This window comes from Vitis vinifera, chromosome 16 (genome assembly GCF_030704535.1).
Source record: "Vitis vinifera cultivar Pinot Noir 40024 chromosome 16, ASM3070453v1".
Taxonomy (NCBI): domain Eukaryota; kingdom Viridiplantae; phylum Streptophyta; class Magnoliopsida; order Vitales; family Vitaceae; genus Vitis; species Vitis vinifera.
In genome coordinates, this window is record NC_081820.1 from 18,913,441 (window position 1) to 18,935,259 (window position 21,819).

The 21,819-nt window shown below is 38.9% G+C and overlaps 1 protein-coding gene across 5 annotated transcripts in view; it reads left to right on the forward strand.

Moving 5' to 3' along the window:
• The window catches only part of LOC100256706 (cleavage and polyadenylation specificity factor subunit 1), a 117,542-nt gene that overhangs the window by 15,163 nt on the left and 80,560 nt on the right, over positions 1–21,819 (forward strand). For all 5 annotated transcript variants that reach the window (XM_019226130.2, XM_019226129.2, XM_059743321.1 and 2 more), the window contains exon 3: positions 10,704–10,857. In XM_019226130.2, the coding sequence (XP_019081675.1) occupies positions 10,704–10,857 (154 nt within the window). The remainder of the gene's footprint in view (positions 1–10,703; positions 10,858–21,819) is intronic.

Here is a 21,819-nt window from a genome sequence, read left to right on the forward strand (position 1 = left end):
TTTTCTCTCTTGGCTCTGATAACATGTTGAGAGAGAGAGAAAGAAGAAAAAACCTTAAATCTCATTCATATAATGTCTACTTACAATTGAGAAATATATATATACAAGGTTAGGAATCCTAACTACCATACATGTGACCTATGTTAACAAGGAAAGATTGTACACTATAAATACATTATATTCAACAGGTTCCAATGACCCCTTTTACCAGTTTAGTCCCACAAATCTGCCACCTAAACTTTTTTTGATAAAGCTAAAGCATATAGAGATGGAAAGAAACATACAAGGGCTCATCCCTATGCCACCTATACTTGCAAAATTTTACCCTCCTCCCATGTCCCACAAAAAGGAAATTCTACTATTAAAGGTGTAACCTTTCTTCCTGATAGCTTTCCATAACCTAACATCATACCCATCTTTTACATCACAAGAAGGCCGATCTCCTTCGTCCTCCCTATATTATAACTTATCTCTAGATAGCTTCCCTTTAGATGTGTATCACTAACTTCACTTACAAAAAGAGCCTTTTTAAGCAAAGAAAAAATTCTAATGCATAAACTCTCTTTCTTTTCTCCATGCAGATGGTTGATCACATTGCCCTATGAAATTTTCTCTCTACCACCCCTGAGGAACTCCCTTTGCATCTTCTCAAGCTTCATTATGACTTTCTAGAAACATAAAACAATGACATAAAATAGATGGGCAATTTCGGTTAAGTTGAAGCCCTTTGAAATCACTATTGAGGAGGTCGAGGGGGGCTTGTGAGGAATCATTTTGGTGAGGAGTAGAGGTTCCTCTAGTTGGATTAGATTCAGAAATGTGAGCTTGTCTCAATTGCTAGAGGGGTTGGAAGCTTGTAGCAATAAAGTAGATGGGAAGGAGTTTTGTAAGGTTTGGAAGGAAGGAGGGAGGGCTTTCAAGATGGAAAGCCGTTCAAATGGAGCTAGAAGGTTTATTCAATGTTCGGTTAAATCCGTGGAGGCCAAGAGGTTCATATTGATATTCCCTGAAGGTAGGGGAGTGGTGGGAGGGTGGTCCATTCTAGCCAAGAAGTTGAAGGATCTTGTTGTGGCCTCTTTCTCTTACTTTCAAAGGGGTAGAGAAGATGCACCAAAGATTAGAGGAGGGAAGTAGAGGGCAAATAGTGCTTGAAAAAGGTCTTTTCTCTAAAGTGGTGGAAAGGGAAAATGGTGTTAGGGTTGTGGCTTCAGTTAGACTTGTTAGAGGTGCAACAAAGGGAGGTGATGTTGAAGAGTTGTTTGGTGGGGGGATGGGAGGAGTTTTCTGATTCCGTTCTTGATTCACATTCACCAAAGAGGTGGGTTAAGGTTTGGAGCTGTTTTTTTTTTTTTTTTTTGCGGGGGGGAGGGGGCGGTTGATAATCGTCATCTTGTTAGTTTTAATGGGCTTGGCTTCAGATTGAGGGAATTGCCCTTTTAAACTTTCAGGGGCTTGAGGCTTCTTTTTTCGTCGAGACCTTACTTGTTAAAGGTATGGAGAACAAAAGTTATGGAGCTACCATGGAGGAGGATACAATGGTTTTACCGGTGGAGAATAGTCATTCAAGCTCTGATGTGACCCTCTTAGGTGAGGCGACAAGGTTTCCAGGTTCTTTTCTTCTCCTTGTATCTTCTTTGGGGATGGAGGCCTCTCTTTCTTCTTCTTTCTTTGAGGGTGGCTTGGTTCTTGAGGGTTATGAGGGAGTTTGTAATATAGTTTTGCACAAGGTGGTAGTGGCTCGCTGAGGATGGTTTTGGTGGAAGGAATTGTGGTGGAGTTTACTAGGAAGGAGGTAGGGCCACTTGATGTTTTAGTGGGTGAGAGGTTGGGGAAGATGGAGAGGTTCACTATTTAGCTTTTAGGGGGGATGTCTTGTTGGAGGACTGGTGTCTCAACAACTTCGTTGCTTTCACTAATTGGCTTGGAATGTTGACGGAAGGGTATGAAATAGAGACATTGACACTTCTTTAAAAGATGAAGACTAGAAAGGAGGTGAAGGGCTGAGTTGGTGGGAAGAGGAGAAAGAACTTTGTTTCTTCTAAATTCGAAAGGGAATTGAAGAAGCTCAATGATTTGTGAAGTACAAGGGAGTAGAAGGTTGTCTTTAAGAGGAGCTAAAGATAGGGATGAGAAAAAAATCGAAAAGTCAATGCTTAAAGTTCAAAAAGCATATTTAGTTTGTACCTAGTTTGTTTTAAGGATCAAAGGTGCTTCTGCTATTGGTCCACTGGTGAGGAGCCAAGGAATGTAAAGTTTCTTGGGTTTAGGAGTAGAGAAGGTAAGAGGGTTAGTCGGGGGCTTTCTATTTTACTAGGTTATTAGGGCTTTGTTTTTGTATCAGGTGGTGGCTGTTGTTGTTATTTTCCTTTTGCTTGTCTTTTGGCGCCAATTGTATACTCTCTGTGTGCCTTGACTTTGATGTGCCTTTTTCAAGCACTTTTAATTTAATTGCTTATTTTACCTATTTAAAAAAATAGATGGGCAAGTTGGATAATTTCCTTGAAATAATATATTGTATTAGTATGTTTTAGAGATATTATTAAAATATTGTAATGTTAGCATCCCACATTGGAAATTTACAAAATGTGGACCCTTCTTAGCTATCTATTGTAGCAATCTTAGAAGTTGAGAGGTAGCCTCTAGAGTAAATCTTTTTGGTGTTATTGCACTATCATTTCTTCAAGTGTTGTCTTCCTATTGGCCCTTAGCATTATATGTCCTCCTCGATAGTGTTTAAGGTTGCTTGAATCCATATGAGTTGGCAATCATAAGTCTTGAGGTTGCTTGAGGGTTTTATGAATTTTTTGAGGAGATTTCAGTTTGTGATACATGTATAGTTAGGATGAGAATTCAATACAGAATATTTGTGAGACAACAAAAAGCAAGAAATAAAAGAGGATAGAACATGTCTAACCCAAGAAAGTCTAGAATCCACCAGAGAAACTCTGAAGAAGAGATTTCCATTGATTGAAAATTCAAAACAAAAGGCAAAATTCTTTTCATCACTTTTCCCTCCTATTTGCCCCAATAACCCTTCAATGTCTTCACAACTTCCAACACTTAGGAAATGAAAACTCATAAATATCTACCATAAGTAACCAAGTACTACAAGTCTCAAGTTTCCTAGGTAATTTAAATATTATTTTAAAAACAAGTTAACTTGACTATTTTCTTGGGACTAGTTGTCCTGTGTCAATTTGATTTTTATTATTAGAATTATTATTATGGTTATTGTTATTATTATTATTATTTTTTATTTTATTTTATTGGAAACGACACAAAGATATATTGAAAGAAAAAGAAGTACAAGAAGAAGGATGAAAAATCCTCCCGCCAAAGACAACTAAATTACAGGAAAATACACATAAAACAAACGAACTCCCTCTAAGGACCAATCCTTATGGAGTACACACCGCTATCCAATCAAGTTGAATCACATTAAGGGGATTCCCCTTAAATGCCTTGGAACAGAAAGCCCAAAGAGAAGCAAGGAAAACAATAGAGTCCCAAAGGAACTCTGAATTCCTTGCTTTATCCTGGAAAATCCTCGCGTTTCTTTCCCACCACACAACTCGAATTAGAGCGATACTCGCAGCTTGCCACAAAACTATCCCCCTCTTAGAAGTACCAAAGCCTTTAAATTTGATGGACATCATGTCAGATATGCTCCTCGGGGGAACCCAATCCATCTTAGCTAACTGAAATAACTTGTACCACAACCCAATTGTTAAGGAACAATGAAGAAAAAGATGATCTGTTGATTCCCCATGCTTCATGCACAGAATACAAATATCAGGACTAAGGGCTTTATAGGGTCTTCTCACTTGAAGCATGTCATTAGTATTCACCTTCTTGTGTGCCACTAACCAGACAAAGGACTTCACTTTGAAAGGAACTTGAGAATTCCAAACGAACTTTGAAGGAAAGTCCTGAGGAGATCCAGAAGATTGAGATAATGCTAGAAAAAAGGATTTGACTGAAAAAAGCCTTGAAGAGGATAATGGCCAGAATCTGGCATCTAGGACCGAAGGAGATAGATGCAATTCATCAAGTGACCGCATGAGGCCTTCTAAGTCCTCTATCTCAGAATCTGACAGGTTACGGCGGAAATTGAAATTCCAAGAGAAAGGACGAGTAGGACCGAGAACTGAAGAAATAGAAATGTTTTTATCCACGACTACTCTAAATAGTCTTGGATATTGGGTTTCCAAAGGTTGGTCCTCCCACCACAAATCTTCCTAGAATCGAATTCTTTTCCCGTTTCCTACCACATATCGAGTAAACAAGGAAAACTCTTGAAAGACTTGTGCAATAGCCTTCCAAGGACAGCGATGTGACCATCTGACTAAAGTGTTAGCATCCCAACCATTGGAGTGTGAACCATAAATGCTTAAAATGACCTGATGCCAGAGAGCTAAACCCTCTCTAGGATACCTCTACAACCATTTCCCTAGAAGAGCGAGATTCCTCCAAGAAATATTCCCAAAACCCAAACCCCCTATTGCCTTCGGTTTGCACACAACCTCCTACCTCACTAAATGATCTCTTTTGCCTTCCCCAATCCCTGACCATAAAAAATCCCTTTGCAACCTCTCGATTTTTGCAGCCACTGAAGCGGGAATCTTAAATAAGGAAATGAAGTAACATGGCAAATGGGTAAGGCAAGATTGGATAAGAGTTATCCTCCCCCCGAAGGATAAGTAGGCCTTTTGCCACCCATCTAATCTACTTGAGATTCTCTCAATCGCTGGATCCCAAAAGCTACACGCCTTAGGGTTCCCACCCAAAGGGAGACCTAGATAGAGTATAGGCCAGCCGGATGCCTTGCAATCAAGCATCACAGCCAATCTTGAAAGATGAGCCTAATCAAGATTGATGCCATAAATACTACTCTTGTCAAGGTTGACCTTGAGCCCAGAAATGTGCCTAAATACTAACAAAAGACTCTTGAGAGTCTGCAGCTCTTCCTCTGTGTTAGAAAAGAATATGGTATCATCAACAAATTGCAAATGGGACATCCTAGTTCTATTTCTACCCACCTTGAAACCCTTCAACATATTTCTTTCCTCTGCTCTCATAAGCATCCTACTCAGTACATCTGCGACTAAAGTAAACAAAAAAGGGGATAAAGGGTCGCCTTGTCTTAATCCTCTTGATGCCTTAACCCACCCTTTAGCGCTACCATTCACCAAGATTGCATAAGATACTGAGGATAAAGATCCACTCATCCATTTCCTCCATCTAGGACTGAACCCCTTTTTTTCTAACACATGATCCAAAAAATCCCACTTCACGTGATTGTAGGCCTTTTCAAAGTCTATTTTGAATACGACGCCTTTCTTCCCTGACCGTCTTCTCTCGTCCACTATCTCATTCGCTATAAGAACCGCGTCTAATATTTGTCTCCCTTGAACAAAAACGCCTTGAGTATAGTGGATGGTCTCATGTAGAACCCCTCTTAGACGCCCTAAGAGCACTTTGGCTATTATTTTGTAGAGACTAGTGATCAAACTAATGGGTCTAAAGTCTGATATTCTCTTTGTCAAATTCTTTTTGGGTAATAGAACAATGAAAGAGGCATTAGTGCTTTGATTGATAATTTCACTCCTATGAAATTCTGCGAACACTCTCACCAACTCCTCCTTAATCACATCCCAACAATCTTGGAATACTGTAATAGTAAAGTCATCAGGCCTCGGAGCCTTGTCCCTATCCATCTGAAAAATGGCCTTAGAAATCTCTTCTTCAGTGAAAGGGGAGTCCAACCTTAACACGCTCTCTTCCGAAATAGGGGACCAATCTAATCCTTCAACATCCCAAGACTCTCCTGTAGGGCTCGTGTAAAGCTTTTCAAAGTAAAGTAAGATCTCCTCTGTGATACTCTCGGCATTCTTCAGCACTAAGCCCCTTTCATTCTCCAACTCCTTGATATATTTCCTATTTCGCCTGCCATTAGCCACTTTATGATAAAACTTAGAGTTGCAATCCCATTCCTTGACCCATTTCACCCTAACTTTTTGTCTCCAATGGATTTCCTCCCTCAAAATTAATTCCTCTAGCTCCCCTTTTCTTGAGGCTCTTTGACTTAACATATCAGAAGTGAGACCCCCTACCTGCTCAATGACATCAAAGTTAGCTAAATCATTGATGATACTTTTTTTCTTTTCTTTTCTTTTCTTTAAGCTCTCCAAAAGAATACTTATTCCACTCCTTCAATTTGGCTTTAACATATTGTAGTCTCCTCATGAACTTGTGGCCTTCCCATCTGTTTCCTTGAAACCCGCTCCACCAATTTCTAAAGTTCTCCTTAAAATTAGGGTGTTGTAACCACATATTCTCAAACCTAAAAGGTGTTGGCCCCCACATGAACGGGTTGGTATCCATAACAATTGGCCAGTGATCCGAGGTCCTTCTAATTAAGGCTTCTTGAAGGCCTTGGGGAAAGAGCAGCCCCCACTCATTTGAGTAGAGAAAACGGTCCAGTCTCTTACACACGGGAGACTCTTGCATATTTGACCAAGTGAATGAAGCATTCCGAAGAGGTGGGTCAAGCAATTCACATTCTCTAATAAAACTATCAAAGTCCCTCATGCTTGATGTTAGACTAGAACCCCCCAATTTTTCTGAGCTTCTCCTTATGACATTAAAATCACTGCCCACACACCATAACGGATAAGTTAGTCCATATATGTCAAGAAGTTCCACCCAAAAATCCTTCCTAAGTGAGGGACTGTTTGGACCATAAACAACAAAAATCCAAAGAGGTCCACAACCGTCCAAAGCGAACTTGACCGAGACCGAGAAAGATCCTATTACCACCTCCTCACTACGCAGATTTTTTGAATCCCAAATGATCAAAATCCCACCTGATGCCCCAGACGCCGGAAGAGCAACCCAGTCCTTATTTCTGATATTAATATTATGGTTATTGTTATTGTTATTATTATTATTATTAATGATATCATTATTCTTATTCTTATTATTGTTATTGTCATAATTATTTTTCTATATGGCTTTCCCTTTGCACCAAGGAATGTCCTCGAATAGATGTTTTGTTCCTTATTTTAAATATGTTGATTTGTATGTTAACAACATTTTAGGTGTCTTAAAGATGAGTTTAGGTCTTATGGGTACCTTCCCTGCAATCAATATCATGCAAAAGTTTCGTCAAGATGATTGGTTAGAAATATATTCATTACTAGGGGATAATCAAGGTTGATGCATGGGACCGGTTGTACATGGTAGAGCATCACCTAAAAAACTAAATCTAAATCTAAAGCTCTATGGTAGTGCACTCAATATTTGCAATAATATTTAAACGGTATCATTATTCTAGGAAATTTAAAAATATTTGTTAACAATCACATCAATTGCGCAGGGGGGGGGGGGGGGGGGGAACCACATTGGCTCATACACCAATTGGATGGAGAACTTTAAACTCTAGTGTGTAACAGACAAGAGGTACAATCTCTTATGTCTTTCGACAGTTTGGTGGTTTTGCAATATTTTCCTTGTGGCTAGATTTCATCTTAAGGATAACTCATCCTTATTATACGTTTGATTTATGGATCAATGAATTATTTGTTGTTTCTAACTTAAAAAAATGGATTGCAAGCAACAAGCAAGCACAATAGATGTCTTGATGAACAAGAAAAGAAACTAGGTGTTAATTAGGAAACTAATCAACCACTCATCTATCTTTTTGATCCTTCTTTGTAAAGATAGGTGGTGTGGGAATGAGCCGTTATGTGATTCATTCCCTTATTTTCCTTAGCTAGCTCAAAGGAGGCGTGGGTGGTGGATTTGTGGAATTAGTCTAATGGTAGTGGTTTTTGGACTCTTAATTTCTCTAGGAATCTAAATGATTGGGAGATTGGTATTGTGGAGCGTTTTTTGTGTTCAAACTTTAGGATAAGACGGTGAATAGGGGAATAAAAGATAAGGTGTTTTGGTTGGAGATAAAGAATGATTTTTTCTTTGTGAAGTCCCTTTACTCTTCTTACCTATAGCCTGCAAGTTCTACCCCCTTCCCAAAAGTTGTAGTTTGGAACTATTGGGTTTCACCTAGGGCGAGTCTCTTTATCGGGAGACTTTGTGGGGTAAAGTTTTGACTTTAGATTGTCTCCAAAGAAGAGTCGATTGACCACATTTTACTTCATTGTAGTGTAGTAAGGGCTTTGCCACAGCTTTTGTTCTCTTTCTTTGGCATTTCTTAGGTGTTTTTTTTCTTAGTAAGAGAGACCTTGTTGAGTTGGCGTGGGTCATGTGTTAGGAGGAAACAGAAAAAAGTGTGGGGGGGAGCTCCTTTGTCTCTTTTGGACAATTTGAAAGGAGAGAAATAGAAGATCGTTTGAAAATGATGAGCACCTTTGTCCTAAGACTAAAAAACTTGTTCCTCTGTAACTTTTTTTTCTTGGACCAAGTTGTACATTGCTGTAGGCCCAATGCCTTTATGTGATTTTATTGATTGGTTGGGTCCTTATTAAGGGAGGAAGTATTTTTTTTGTTTTCCCTTTCCCTTTTTTGGCCATCTCTTGGTGGTCGTTGTATACGTCCTGTATACTATGGTGCACTCTTTTTGGTATTTTTTTGGCCCTTTTAATGCATTTCTTGTTGACCGATTAAATATATATATATATATATATATATATATATATATATATATATATATATATATATATATATATATATATTTATATAGAATAAGAAACTTTAAACTTATATTGCAATGATGTATAAGTCTAATATTTTTTGTCATAGATCCTCCTCTTGTGGCCTAGATATCAATAAACAACACTCTGCCAGTCCTAAGACACACATATGGTCTAGAATACGTGAGATTACTCATAATAAAACTTAAAAGTTGTTAAAAATAATAACTTAGTTGTTATAATGAAAACCCTTTGTAGAGGGTAGTCAAATTTTGGATGTGTGCTTATTGCAAATGAGGTCGTCAGTTTATGGTTAAAGAGCTTCTTTAATGGTGTTTTCTGGAAGCTTGACAGTAAGAAGACCTATGATCATGTAAATTGGGGTTTCTTGCTTATAGTTATTGTGAAAATGAGTTTTTGGATAGAAGTGGGTTGGGTGGATTGAGTTGTGTACCTATGATCATGTAAATTGGGGTTTCTTGCTTGTAGTTATGTAGAAAATGAGTTTTGGATAGAAGTGGGTTGGGTGGATTGGGTTGTGTATCTCTATGGCTAGGTTTTTGCTTCTTGTTAAAGGTACTCCCATTGGCTTTTTTCTAAATTTAAGAGGGTTAAGGCAAGGGGACTCTATTTTTCTCTCTATTTGTTTTGGTGATGGAGGCTTTTACTTGTCTTTTAAAGAGAACTAGGAGTGGGGTTTTATCTTGATTTCAAGGTGGGATGTGTTGGATGGTGTTGATTGAGATTGCAAGGAAAATTGGTAAATAGGGGTGAAGAAGATAGGGTGCCATGGATGGTTTCAAAGATTGGTAACTTTTAAATTTTATACTCTTGGATGGTGCATGGGAGATTAGAGCCTTTTTTGGTAGATGTTATTTGGAATCCATTGGTTCCAACAAAATGTTTTTTTTTTTTTACTTGGGAAGTAGTTTAGAAAAGAATTATGAACTTTAGTGAATGGATGTTTTATGTGCAATGTTAAGGATGAATCTGTTGAGCACATTCTCCTTCATTATGCTAGAGCAAGAAGCCTATGGCAGCTGGTCTTTTCCTTATTTAGAATAGTATGGGCGCTAAGTTATTCAATAGTAATGACCTTTCTAAGTTGGCATAGATCCTTTGTCGGGAAGAATCAGAAGAAAGCAGGGAAAATTGTTCCTTTGTATTTGTTTTGAACTGAACTATTTGGGAAAGAGAGAAATCAAAGGTGTTTTGAAAATTTAGAGTACTTAAATCGAGATTTTAAAACCATTTGTGTTTGTAATTTTTTGGAATTCATTAGAGGGAGTATAGATGAGGTGTCAATGTCAATGGTAGACTTTATTAATTGGTTACGTTGCAAGTAATTGAGAAGGGGGAGGGGGGGTTAATTTTTTGTTTCTCTCTTCTTGTTCTTTGCCTTTAGATGCCCCTGTAGATGTCTTGTGTACTTTGGTGTGTCCTTAAGCTAGGTGCTTTTAATATATTTCTTTGCTTGCCTACGAATTTTCTTTTGCATGGTGGGTCAGTATCTTCTTCATCTTCTATATTTTCTTGTGAAAATTCTAGCTGGATGTGAGGGCGGCTTTAATGAGACGACTTGCACCACAAGGAATGCACACTACTTGAAAAGTTTATAATTGAAGTAGTTATGCTCTCATACTATGATTTGATGTTTCAGCAATCATCCTTTTGGCATGTTGCTTTGCATTGTTGTTGCCTAAAATTATTATACTGGCTGTATCTAAGAACCTTTTTCACTATCTAAACATTTTTGATTCTTTCCTGAGGTATGCAGGAAGGTATTCCTATTAATAATCATCTTGGAAAAGACAGTATTATGCATAGGGCATGGGAAATAATATTTTGTAAAAAGTTGGAGCATATAGGTTGGTTTGGATCAATATAGAGTTATTTCATCATGCTCATTCTGGGGCTGATGATGCAAGATGAAATTCCCATTTTTAGATTCATCTGACTCTTACATTAGTCCATCTACTTTTTTATTTTTTTATTTTTATTATTTATTTTTTTAGTGCAGTGCTTTCTGATTTATGTTTACCCTTTTTTCAGCTCTATGCACTGTTTTGAGGGTCCGGAGTGGTTTCATTTGAAAAGAGGTCATGAATCTTTTGCAAGAGGTCCATTGGTAAAAGTTGATCCTCAGGGCAGGTGTTCAGGCGTTCTTGTTTATGGTTTGCAAATGATAATACTTAAGGCTTCTCAGGTTGCTTTTTGCATCGATACTACTTAGTGATCTTTGTTCTTTTAAATTAATTTTATTATATAGTGTTGAGGAAACATAATCATTTCTCAAATTCTTTATGGTTCTTTCTATATTCAAGCAATCTGGCTGGAACACTTCCCACCTATACTCAGGCAATCTGGCTGAAACACTTTCCACCTTACTATAATTTTTTGGATTTCTTATAGAAAATAGTTCTCCTTGAACACACTTGTCACATAGTGTACCAATATTGTGCATGGTTTTGGACCAGATCAGACCTCTTAATGCTCAATTACCTGGGAGTTCATCTAACTGTAAGACTCCTACATAATTGAGCTTCCATATGGGGAGTGGAAGTTGAGTTATTAAGTGAAAGAACAACCTTCAGGTTCTATCATTAGAGCATCAATGCTTATTCATAGAACTGCATGTCTTTCCAGCTCCCAAGTCAGAAACATCATAACCAAATATAGCATGTTCCTTCTGATGTTCCAGGGGTGTCAACCCAACAGAATGATCAGGTTCCCATCACAACCTTTGGATAGTAATTTGAAAATTGGCCTCTCCAAGAAAAAATTTACTGCGTGGCATGTGAAGGGTCTAGGATGAAACTTGGAGAATACCATTTTTGTGATGATTTGCCTGGTTGTTCCATTGTTAGAAGTATCCTGAACTTCTCCATGTAGCATCCAATAAGGACAAACTAATGATGTTCTGATTCAGTCTTACTGAAATTTGGTTCCCAACCTTTTATACAAACTTGCATGATTGAGGTATGGATTTCTTGGCGCCTTTGTGGTTGATTTATACAGAGGATGCATGCTTTTGAATAAGAAAGGACATGCTGGTGTCTTTTCCATGTCCACAGTGGAGGTTAGCAAAGGGTGATTCCATTAGTCCTACTGTGTGGATTTAGGATGGAGTGAATGGTTCTCAATGATGCTCTCATTTTGGTTGGGAGATGGATGCTAGCTTGGAGAGTTGGGCTGTCCTTTGGGAAAATTTTGTTTTTATTGTTTTGTTGCATTTGTTAGAAAGGAAAGATTGTAGAAGCTTTTAATGGAGTGGAATACTTCTCAAGAGTGTCAGTTATTTACTTTTAGTGCCATTGCAATTCTGTCTTTTTCTTGATATTTAGTTGGTGTTTTCAATTCCACTGGGAAGCCACTATTGCGAATAGTTGTGTTATGTCTTTGGTACACTTCCCATGTATTAGTTGTTCATCTTATCAGAAACAAATGATTCATAATAGTAGAAATAAGTAAAAGAAGGGTTGAAGGAGCAGGAATCCTTCTAGTCTGAGTCAACAAAAGTCTAGAATTACTATTGTTAAGAAAAAGGCTCGGTTGTCTGATTCCATGGCTGTAAATGGGCAATAACATGTTCTTCCTCTCAAATGGTGTTATTATTGATATAGCTGTCAAAAGTTTGTTAGGGAGGTTCTGAGGATAGGATAGAATAGGCTGTTGAAACTAATTCTGAGATAGAGAAAAAGGGACAATAAGTTGAAGCATAATTCTCAAGCTGACTAGGTTACATGGTTGTATGCCTCAGAGGGGCGATAAAATTTTCCTCCAAATTTCTGCCCTTGGAAGGATAGTTAATGTGAATACTGAAGTTGGGGGTCACAATGGTAAATAAATGTATTTTAGTAAGGTGCAACTATACTAGGAAGGGCAATCATGGATGGCTCCTTTCTCTTTCTGATTTGAGAGAAAACATGCTTTTAACTAAGAGATTTTTAGCTCTTTATGCTTATGAGTGAAAGAAGAGGATTTTCAGCCCAATACCACCCATTAGCTTGTTCATTTTCAACTAAATGCAAGCAAAAGTGCTCTGAATAAACTTCAAGTGATTAACATAAAAGATGAAAAACAAGTTTGTCATGGTTTATTGAAGGTGGTATCCTCTTTTAGCATGGGTGTTGGCCATGAGTTTGCATGAATTATATTTTGGTTAGAGACCTCTTATGAATGGTTGGTCGCAGGAAGGCGCATTTAAGAGTTTAGTTCATGAGATGGACATAAAGAAGGCTGATGATCATATTAGTTGGTATGATTTTATCGTATTTGTTAGGTAGGATAAGCTGTATGATTGAGAAAGTGGTCAATTAGTGTATTTCATGCCCTTTCTGCTTATGATCAGTGACGATGTATCAAAAATTGTGTGAGGAGTAATAGGTAATGACTGGACATCCTCTGTCTTACCCTTTTATGTACAAGTAAGTGCTCCTAGAGGATGGAGAGTGCTGGTCTGATAGAGGTTTTCATGTGGAGACCTATGATCCTATGAATTTTTTTCCGATAGACATGGTTCTTATGATCTCTAACATCTGGTTAATAGGTGGATTGTCTTGTATTTTGGGTTTCTCATGATTTTTATTTATTTATTTATTTTTAAAATTTAAAATTATAAAATTTTTAATTTTATAAGAATCAATTTTTTATTGATTCAATGATATAAAGAATCCAAGAAGGATAAGCAATCCTTCAAGATGAAAAGGCTAGGTATATCCAAAAAGGATAAAATGACCTGATGCCACAGAGTTGAACCCTCCCTAGGGTACCTCCACGACCATTTCCCTAATAGAGCGAGATTCCTTAGAGAAATCTTCCTAAATCCCAATCCCCCTTTTACCTTCGGATTACACACTACATCCCAACTAACAAGATGATCTCTTTTACCTTCCCCAACCCCTGACCATAAGAAATCCCTTTGCAATCTCTCAATTTTTGCAGCCACTGAAGCAAGAATCTTAAATAAGGAGAGAAAGTAACTAGGAATGTGGGTAAGGCAAGAATGAATAAGAGTTATCCTACCTCCAAAAGATAAGTAAGCCTTTTGCCACCCATCAAATCTTTGCGAGATTCTCTCAATCACTGGATCCCAAAAGCCACAAGCCTTTGGATTCCCTCCCAAAGGAAGACCCAGGTAGAGTATAAGCCAATCAGAAGCCTTGCAATCAAGCAACTCGGCCAACCTAGAAAGATGATTCTGATCAAGATTGATGCTAAAAAGATTACTCTTTTCAAGGTTAACCTTAAGACCAAAAATATGCCCAAACACTAGCAATAAACTCTTGAGAGTCTGCAGTTCTTCCTCACAAGTGTTAGAAAAGAAAATGGTATCATCTGCAAATTGCAGATGGGACACCCTTGTTTTGTTCCTACCAACCTTGAAACCCTCCAACGAATTTCTTTCCTTTGCTCTCAACAACATCTTGCTCAGTACATTTGCGACTAAAGTAAATAAAAAAGGGGATAAAGGGTCATCTTGTTTTAATCCTCTAGATGCCTTGACCCACCCTTTAGCGTTTCCATTCACTAAAACTGCAAAAGAGACCGTGGACAAATAACCTCTCATCCATTTCCTCCATCTAGGACTAAACCCCTTTTTCTCCAACACATGATCCAAAAAATCCCAACTCACATGGTCGTAAGCCTTTTCAAAGTCAATTTTGAAGACAACTCCTTCGTCCTCTGATCGTCTTTTTTCATCCACTATCTCATTGGCTATAAGAATTGCATCCAAAATTTGTCTCCCTTGAACAAAAGCACCTTGAGTAGAATGGATAGTTTCATGTAGAACCCCTCTTAAACACCCTGATAGAACTTTGACTATTATCTTATAGAGACTAGTGATCAAACTAATAAGTCTAAAGTCTGAGATTTTCTTTGTCAGACTTTTATTGAGCAAAAGAACAATGAAGGAGGTATTAGTGCTTTGATTAATAATCCCGCTTCTGTGAAACTCTGCAAACACCCTCACTAAATCCTCCTTGATCACATCCCAACAATCTTGAAACATTGCAATGGTAAAACCATCAGGCCCCGACGCCTTATCCCTCTCTAACTGAAAAATGTCATCTAATCAATTAAGAATTTTTAAAAAATTAAAAGCAAAATTGCAAGTGTGTACCCCTTAAAATTGCAAGTTTGTCAACTTTGATGTGTTTGGTCTAGTCATGTTGCACAAGTTTGTGTGCAATGTTGATTGTTGACTTGTTATCACAATAAAGTTTCATAGGTCCTTCCCACGCAACCTTTTTTTTTTTTTTTTTGATAGACAAAGAAAAAAATTAAAACAAGCCAAAACAGGGGGCACTCCCTACGTACACAAGTAGTATACAAAGAAAACAAAAAACAAAGCAACAAAAGAAAGAAAGAACCTAGAGAGGATAAAGCTAACCAACAAGCCAATCACCTAAAAAATTCAGAAAAGAGAGATAGTCCAAGTCCAGAAATTGTTGAGACCACTTAAGAAGGGACCAAAAAAAGAGGTTCCTCAAGCAAGTATCTGACATCTCTTCCTCTTGAAACGTTCTTCGGTTTCATTCTCCTCAAATGCACCAAAAAAGACAAATAGACGCCAATCTCCAAACTGCTCTCCTTTTCTTCCCTAGGTCCTTAATTTTCCATTCTAAAAGCAGATTTCTGATTGAAGCCGGGAACACCCACACCGCCCCAAAAAAAGAAAGCAACAAAGTCCAAAGCTCCCTTGTCTTACCACAATGAATTAGGATGTGGTCCGCTGATTCCTCATTCTCTTTACAAAGACTGCACCTATTAACCATAGACCAACCCCTCCTCATTAACATATTTACAGTAGAAATTTTACCCCAAGACTGATAGGCCTAAAATCCTGCATGTCACTAGCCCCCTCTTTCTTCGGGATAAGCACTAAGAAGGTTGCATTAAGGCTTCGAAAAACAGCGTTTTGCGAATGAAGCTCCTCAAACACCTGCATCACTTTCCCCCCAACTATAGGCCAAACACAACCTTTAGATCTTCTAAGATGATTTTATCCACAAAAGTTTAGAAACTCCTAATGCCATTGCCCTGTACTCAACCTCTGCACTTGACCTAACAACTACATTTTGTTTTTTTCTCCTTCAAGTTGCAATTTTTCCACCAAGAAAAATACAATAGCCTAATGTTGATCTTCTATCATCAATAGATCCTTTATAGTCTACAACTGTGCAGTCTTTTAGAGTTAGCTTTTCTCATTTCTTGAATAATATTCCTCGTCCCAAAGTTCCCTTGAGATTCATAAAATCCGAAGTGCTACTTGGAGATGGACTTTTTTGGGATTATGCATAAATTGACTCATCACTCCTATTGCATAGGCTATCTTTGGTTTTGTACGTGAAAGATAAATCAATTGACCAACTAGCCCTTGATGGGACTCTCTATCCACCACCGTGTCTTCGTTAGCTTCACAAAGCTTATGATTTTGTTTGATTGGAGTTTCCATTGGTTTATACCTAAGTTTTATTGTCTCACTTAACAAATCCAACACATACTTTGTTGAGATATGAAAATCCCATGCCGAGAGTGAGCAACTTCAATGCCAAGAAAGTATTTCAACTTGCTAAGTTGTTTTATTTCAAATTCTTGAACTAGACATTTTCTTGAAGCTTCTCTACTTTTTGAGTCTTCTCCTGTTACAACTATACCATTTACATAAACCAATAAGGTAGTAACTCCCCCTAAAGCCAAATATTTAATAAACGGTGTGTGATCACCTTGACTTTGCTTATATCTCATAACTTTTATCAATTTGGCAAATCTACCAAATCGAGTTCTAGGGGATTGCTTGAACATTTAAAGCGCCTCTTTCAATTCAGCACCTTGTTACTTTCTAACTCAAAACCTAGAGGACCTTTCATGTAGATTTCTTCATCAAGATCGCCATGTAAGAAGGTTTGCTCTTGAGTCAGGCAACTCTTCTCCTTTTCCTTCAAGTTGCATTTGGAACGTGTGGGTGCAACCCAAGATTAGCTTCTTTGCTTGGGAGGCTACATGTGGCAAAGCTTTAACCTTGGATTTATTTCAAAAACGAGGGTGGGCCTTGGCAAATAGATGCTTTTTGTGTCATGAGAAGGAAGAGACTATAGACCATTTTCTTCTTCATTGTACAAAAACAAGGGGCTTATGGGATTTGCTGTTTACTTTGTTTGGGGTGTCATGAGTGTTGCCTTCCTCAGTTAGAGAGACTCTCCTTAGTTGGCATGGTTCATTTGTGGGCAAAAAGCGCAAGGTGTGGAGAGCAACTCCTCTTTACATTTTTTGGACGGTTTGGAAGATGAGAAATAGATTGGCCTTCAATGATGATGTGCTGTCAATCCAGAGACTCGAATACCTTTTTGTTTTTTCCCTTTGGTTAGAGGCCAAGTTGTTTATAGATGATTGCCCTCTAACTATAGTCAGTTTTATTGATTGGTTGGGTTCTAGTTAAGGTTGTTTTTTGACCCAGCTGGGTGCTTATTTATTTGTACTTTTTTGGGTAGTTTGGTGATGGGTGTATAGGTATTTTTTTTTTTGATAGGTAAAAAAAAGATTCTATTAAAAAAAGAGACACCAAGAAGGCGACTCAAGATATACAAACCTATACACCCTCCAACAAGAAAAAGCTAAAAGAACAAAAAGCCCCATCATACAAAACTAATTAGCACCCATCCAATCAATAAAATTAGCTATCGTTAGAGGGCAATCAACTATAAACAATTTTGTTTCAGCCCAAAGAGAAAAAATAAAGGAGTATTTCAATCTTTGAATTGACACCATATCATCCTTGAAAGCCAAACAATTCCTCGCCTTCCAAATCGTCCAAAAAATGTGCAAAGGAGCCGCTCTCCACACCTTCTTACGCTTTTTGCCCACAAAAGAACCATGCCAGCTTAGAAGGGTTTCCTTAACAGAACAAGGCAACACCCAAGATACCCCAAAAATAGTAAAAAGAAGATCCCATAAGACCTTTGTTCTTGAGCAATGAAGAAGGAGATGGTCTATGGTCTCCTCATTCTCAAGACACAAAAAACATCTATTTGCCAAAGCCCATCCTCTTTTCTGCACCTTGTCCAAGGTTAGTGCTTTGTCCCACGTAGCCTCCCATGCAAAAAAACTAATCTTAGGCTGCACATTCGCATTCCAAATAAGGCTTCAAGGAAACCGAGCCGAACCCCCCGCCTCAATGGCCAAGTATAGAGATTTAACCGAGAATTTCCCACTCTTAGTTTCAGTCCAGGATACCCTGTCCTCCACATCCTCAATAACTCTGCAACGATGTAACCGCTCCATAAAACTTGACGCTTCCTCTACTTCCCAATCATTGAACGCTCTTACAAAGCAAGGATTCCATCCCCCCCAACCCCCCTCCGCCAAGGAATCCCAAACATTTGCCACACTTTCTTCCCTATCATCAGTCAAAGCAAATAGAGACGGGAAGGACGAACACAAAGGAGAATCCCCACACCATTTATCCCTCCAAAACCTCACCCTCCTTCCATTACCAACAATGAAGACCAACCTATTGCACGCTAATTCCCAGTTCATCCGTATCCCTTTCCACAACCCCAAGCCATGAGCCTCTCTCACTTCCCGAGAGGACCAACCCCCTCTCTCTTCTCCATATTTCCCTCTAATCACTTGATTCCATAAAGCTTCTCTCTCATTAGCGAACCGCCAATTCCATTTAGCAAGAAGAGCCTTGTTGAGAATAGATAGGTTTTTTACCCCTAAGCCCCCTTTCTTCTTATTTAAGCACACCACTTCCCATCTTACAAGATGAGGCTTTTGCTCCAAATTACCGCCACCCCAAAGGAAATCCCTTTGAATCTTTTCTAGTCTCCGTCTGACTACACTCGGTAAACACAACAAAGACATAAGATAGATTGGTAAATTCGATAACGTGCTTCGAATTAAAGTCATCCTCCCTCCCTTGGATAAGTATTGTCTCTTCCACATTCCTAGCCTTTTACGGAATCGATCCTCCACTCCATCCCAAACTGATGTTGATTTGAAGGAAGCCCCCAAGGGCATCCCCAAATATGTGGACGGCAAGCTACCCACTTTGCACCCAAACTCCCAAGCGAGGTCATCCATATTCTCTACCCTTCCTACTGGAATGAGTTCACTTTTGTCCAAATTTATTCTCAATCCCGAAGCGGCCTCAAACCACATAAGCAACCAACTAAGATGAGTCAAGTGGTCTTGAGACGACTTACAAAATACCAGAGTATCATCGGCGAACAATAAATGGGATATAAGGGCCCCTTCTTCACTCCTCCCCTTGACCCTACACCCCGATAAATAGCCTCCTTCTACAGCCCTTTGGAGAAAAGCACTAAAGACCTCCATTGCTATGACAAATAAATAAGGGGAAAGGGGATCACCCTGTCTCAATCCCTTTGAGCTTTGGAAAAATCCTGTAGGGGTTCCATTGACCATCACAGAAAAACTTGCAGTGGATATGCACCATTTTATCCACCTGATCCATTTCTCCCCAAAACCCATTTTCTGCATAACTGTGAGAATAAAAGTCCAATCCACATTATCATAGGCCTTCTCTATGTCCAATTTGCACAAGATGGCACTCTCATTATTTTTCAGAGTCGAATCAATGACTTCATTGGCTATCAACACTGCATCTAGGATTTGTCTTCCTTCCACAAACGCCCCTTGGGCCTTGGAGATCACCTTTCCAACCACCTTTTTTAGCCTATTGGCTAAGACCTTGGCCAACCACTTATACAAGCTTCCCACCAAGCTTATAGGCCTAAAATCCCCCAAATCTTCAGCTCCCACTTTTTTTGGAATTAAGACCAAAAAAGTTGCATTTAGGCTCTTAACAAACTTTCCATTTTCATAGAATTCCTTGAAAAAACACAACACATCCGTCTTCACGAAATCCCAAGCAAATTGCCAGAAAGCCATAGAAAGTCCATCTGGCCCCGGAGCTTTATCCCCATTGCAACTCAACAATGCATTGAACACCTCCTCTTCCGTGAACGGGCTCTCCAAAGTATTAGCATCCAACTGATCCAGAGTCTCTAACTGCAGCCCGGATATAGAAGGACGCCAATCCCCCGAACTGGACAGCAGTACCTTAAAAGCATTGCCAATCCCTTCCCTAATTTCATTCTCCTCTATGCACCAAGCTCCATTAATCCTGATTCTGTCCACATTATTCCACCTCCTGTGGGCATTAGCCATTTTGTGGAAGTAACCCGTATTTCTATCCCCCTCTTTCAGCCACACTTCCCTAGATTTTTGCCTCCAACTGATTTCTTCAAGTAAAACCCATTTTTTATAATCTTCCCTCGCTTCTTTCCTAGCTTCCAGCTCTTCCAAGTTCAGTCTGCTAGTTTTCTCCCTTGCGTCCCAGAACTGTACCTGTTCCAAAGCAGCATTTTTTCTGAGCTCAATCCTGCCAAATGAGTCTCTATTCCACTCCTTCAGCTTAACCTTCAAAACTTTTATTTTTTCAGCCAAAATAAAGCTTGCTGATCCATTGAAACTAACCCCCTCCCACCAAGACTTCATAAGCTCCTTAACACCTTCCACTTTCAACCACATGTTTTCAAATCTAAAAGGGGAAGGGCCTCTTCTCCCACCCCCTACATCCAGCAGAATGGGGAAATGATCAGAAACTGGCCTTGGAAGGACACACTGCCTCACGTCACCAAAGTGGTTGTCCCAACCCTCATTAAACAAGAACCTATCCAGCCTTGAGAATGACTGATTATTCACCCCTCCGTTCCAAGTAAAAGGGCCCCCGACTAAAGGCACATCCTTTAGCTCTAAGTCTTCAATGATTTCTAAGAACCTTCTCATGTTCGAATTCATTCTCCCCCCTCTGTTGCGCTCTTCAGGACTTAGGATGGCATTAAAATCCCCTGCAGCACACCATGGCCCATTCCAGAGCCCCTTAATGGCCCCCAACTCCTCCCAAAAACTCTCCCTTTCTCTCCTCAATGTTGGGCCATATACCCCTGTGAACATCCACATGAATCCGTCCTCACTGTTCTTGAAAATACAGGAAATGGAAAACACCCCTTTTTGAATATCAACCAAATCCAATACTCTGTTGTCCCAAAACACCACTATACCACCAGCTGCCCCTCTTGAGTCCACTGCCCCCCATTCAAGATATCTTCCCACCCCTAGGCTACTGATAATACCCTTTGACATGTGTATAGGTATTGTATACCTTGAGTCGCTCTTTTGGCTCCTCTTCTTAATAGATCTTTTCTTACCTATCAAAAAAAATAAAAATAAAAATTCTTCACTGGTTGGCATCTAGAGACAACAAAATCCTCACTGTGTTCAAGATAATCTATTCCATATAACCTTTAGCCACCAGCCTAGCCTTAAACCGTTCAATTGACCCATCTCCCTTATATTTCACAGTAAAGACCCATCTACATCCCCCCCCCCCCCCCCCATGAGACCACTTCAAGTAGTTTTTTCCATTCAACCAATAACTTGGTTGAATATTCTGCAAATCTCTGGCTAAAACTGTGCTAGGTGTCTCTGTCACTTGAATCTTAGGCGTGTTGGACACCTCAATTGCATCAGACCTGATGATGTTGTGAGGGAAAAGAGAGAGAAAATTCTGGGTAATGAAGGCCAAACAAAATAAGGCGAACAAGAGAGTTTTTGGGCTAAAAAAAACCTTTGCAATTGGCAATGAAGGCTGAAATAAATAGGTAAAATATGGCTTCAAGGTACTCTGTTTTGGATAAAAAAAGAGGAAGATTGGGCACTGCAGCAATTTTAATGAAGAAGACAGCAAACACTTGGAAAAAATATTCAGCAATGAAGGTTGAAAAGAAAATATCCCAAGGAGCCAAATTTGGCTTTGATACCATGTGAAAAGATGAGAATGTTATTAAGTAATTTAGCAACGTACAAGGGAAAATATATAAGCTGACAACAGTCAATAAATCCCCACAAAACTGAGATACTGATCCCTAGAAAAGATATAAAAGAATCCCTATAAATCAGGGATAAAACTAATTAAACAATCCCTTTAAATTAGGGATACAGTTAACTAATTAAATCAAATATTTACAACTTTCCGAACTAATCCCATCCATCTTATTTACACGATTCTGGCCTGTCCTGGTTGACTTCAACAGATGTCTGTTGGGTTGCATTATGTTACAAATGATTCTTTCTT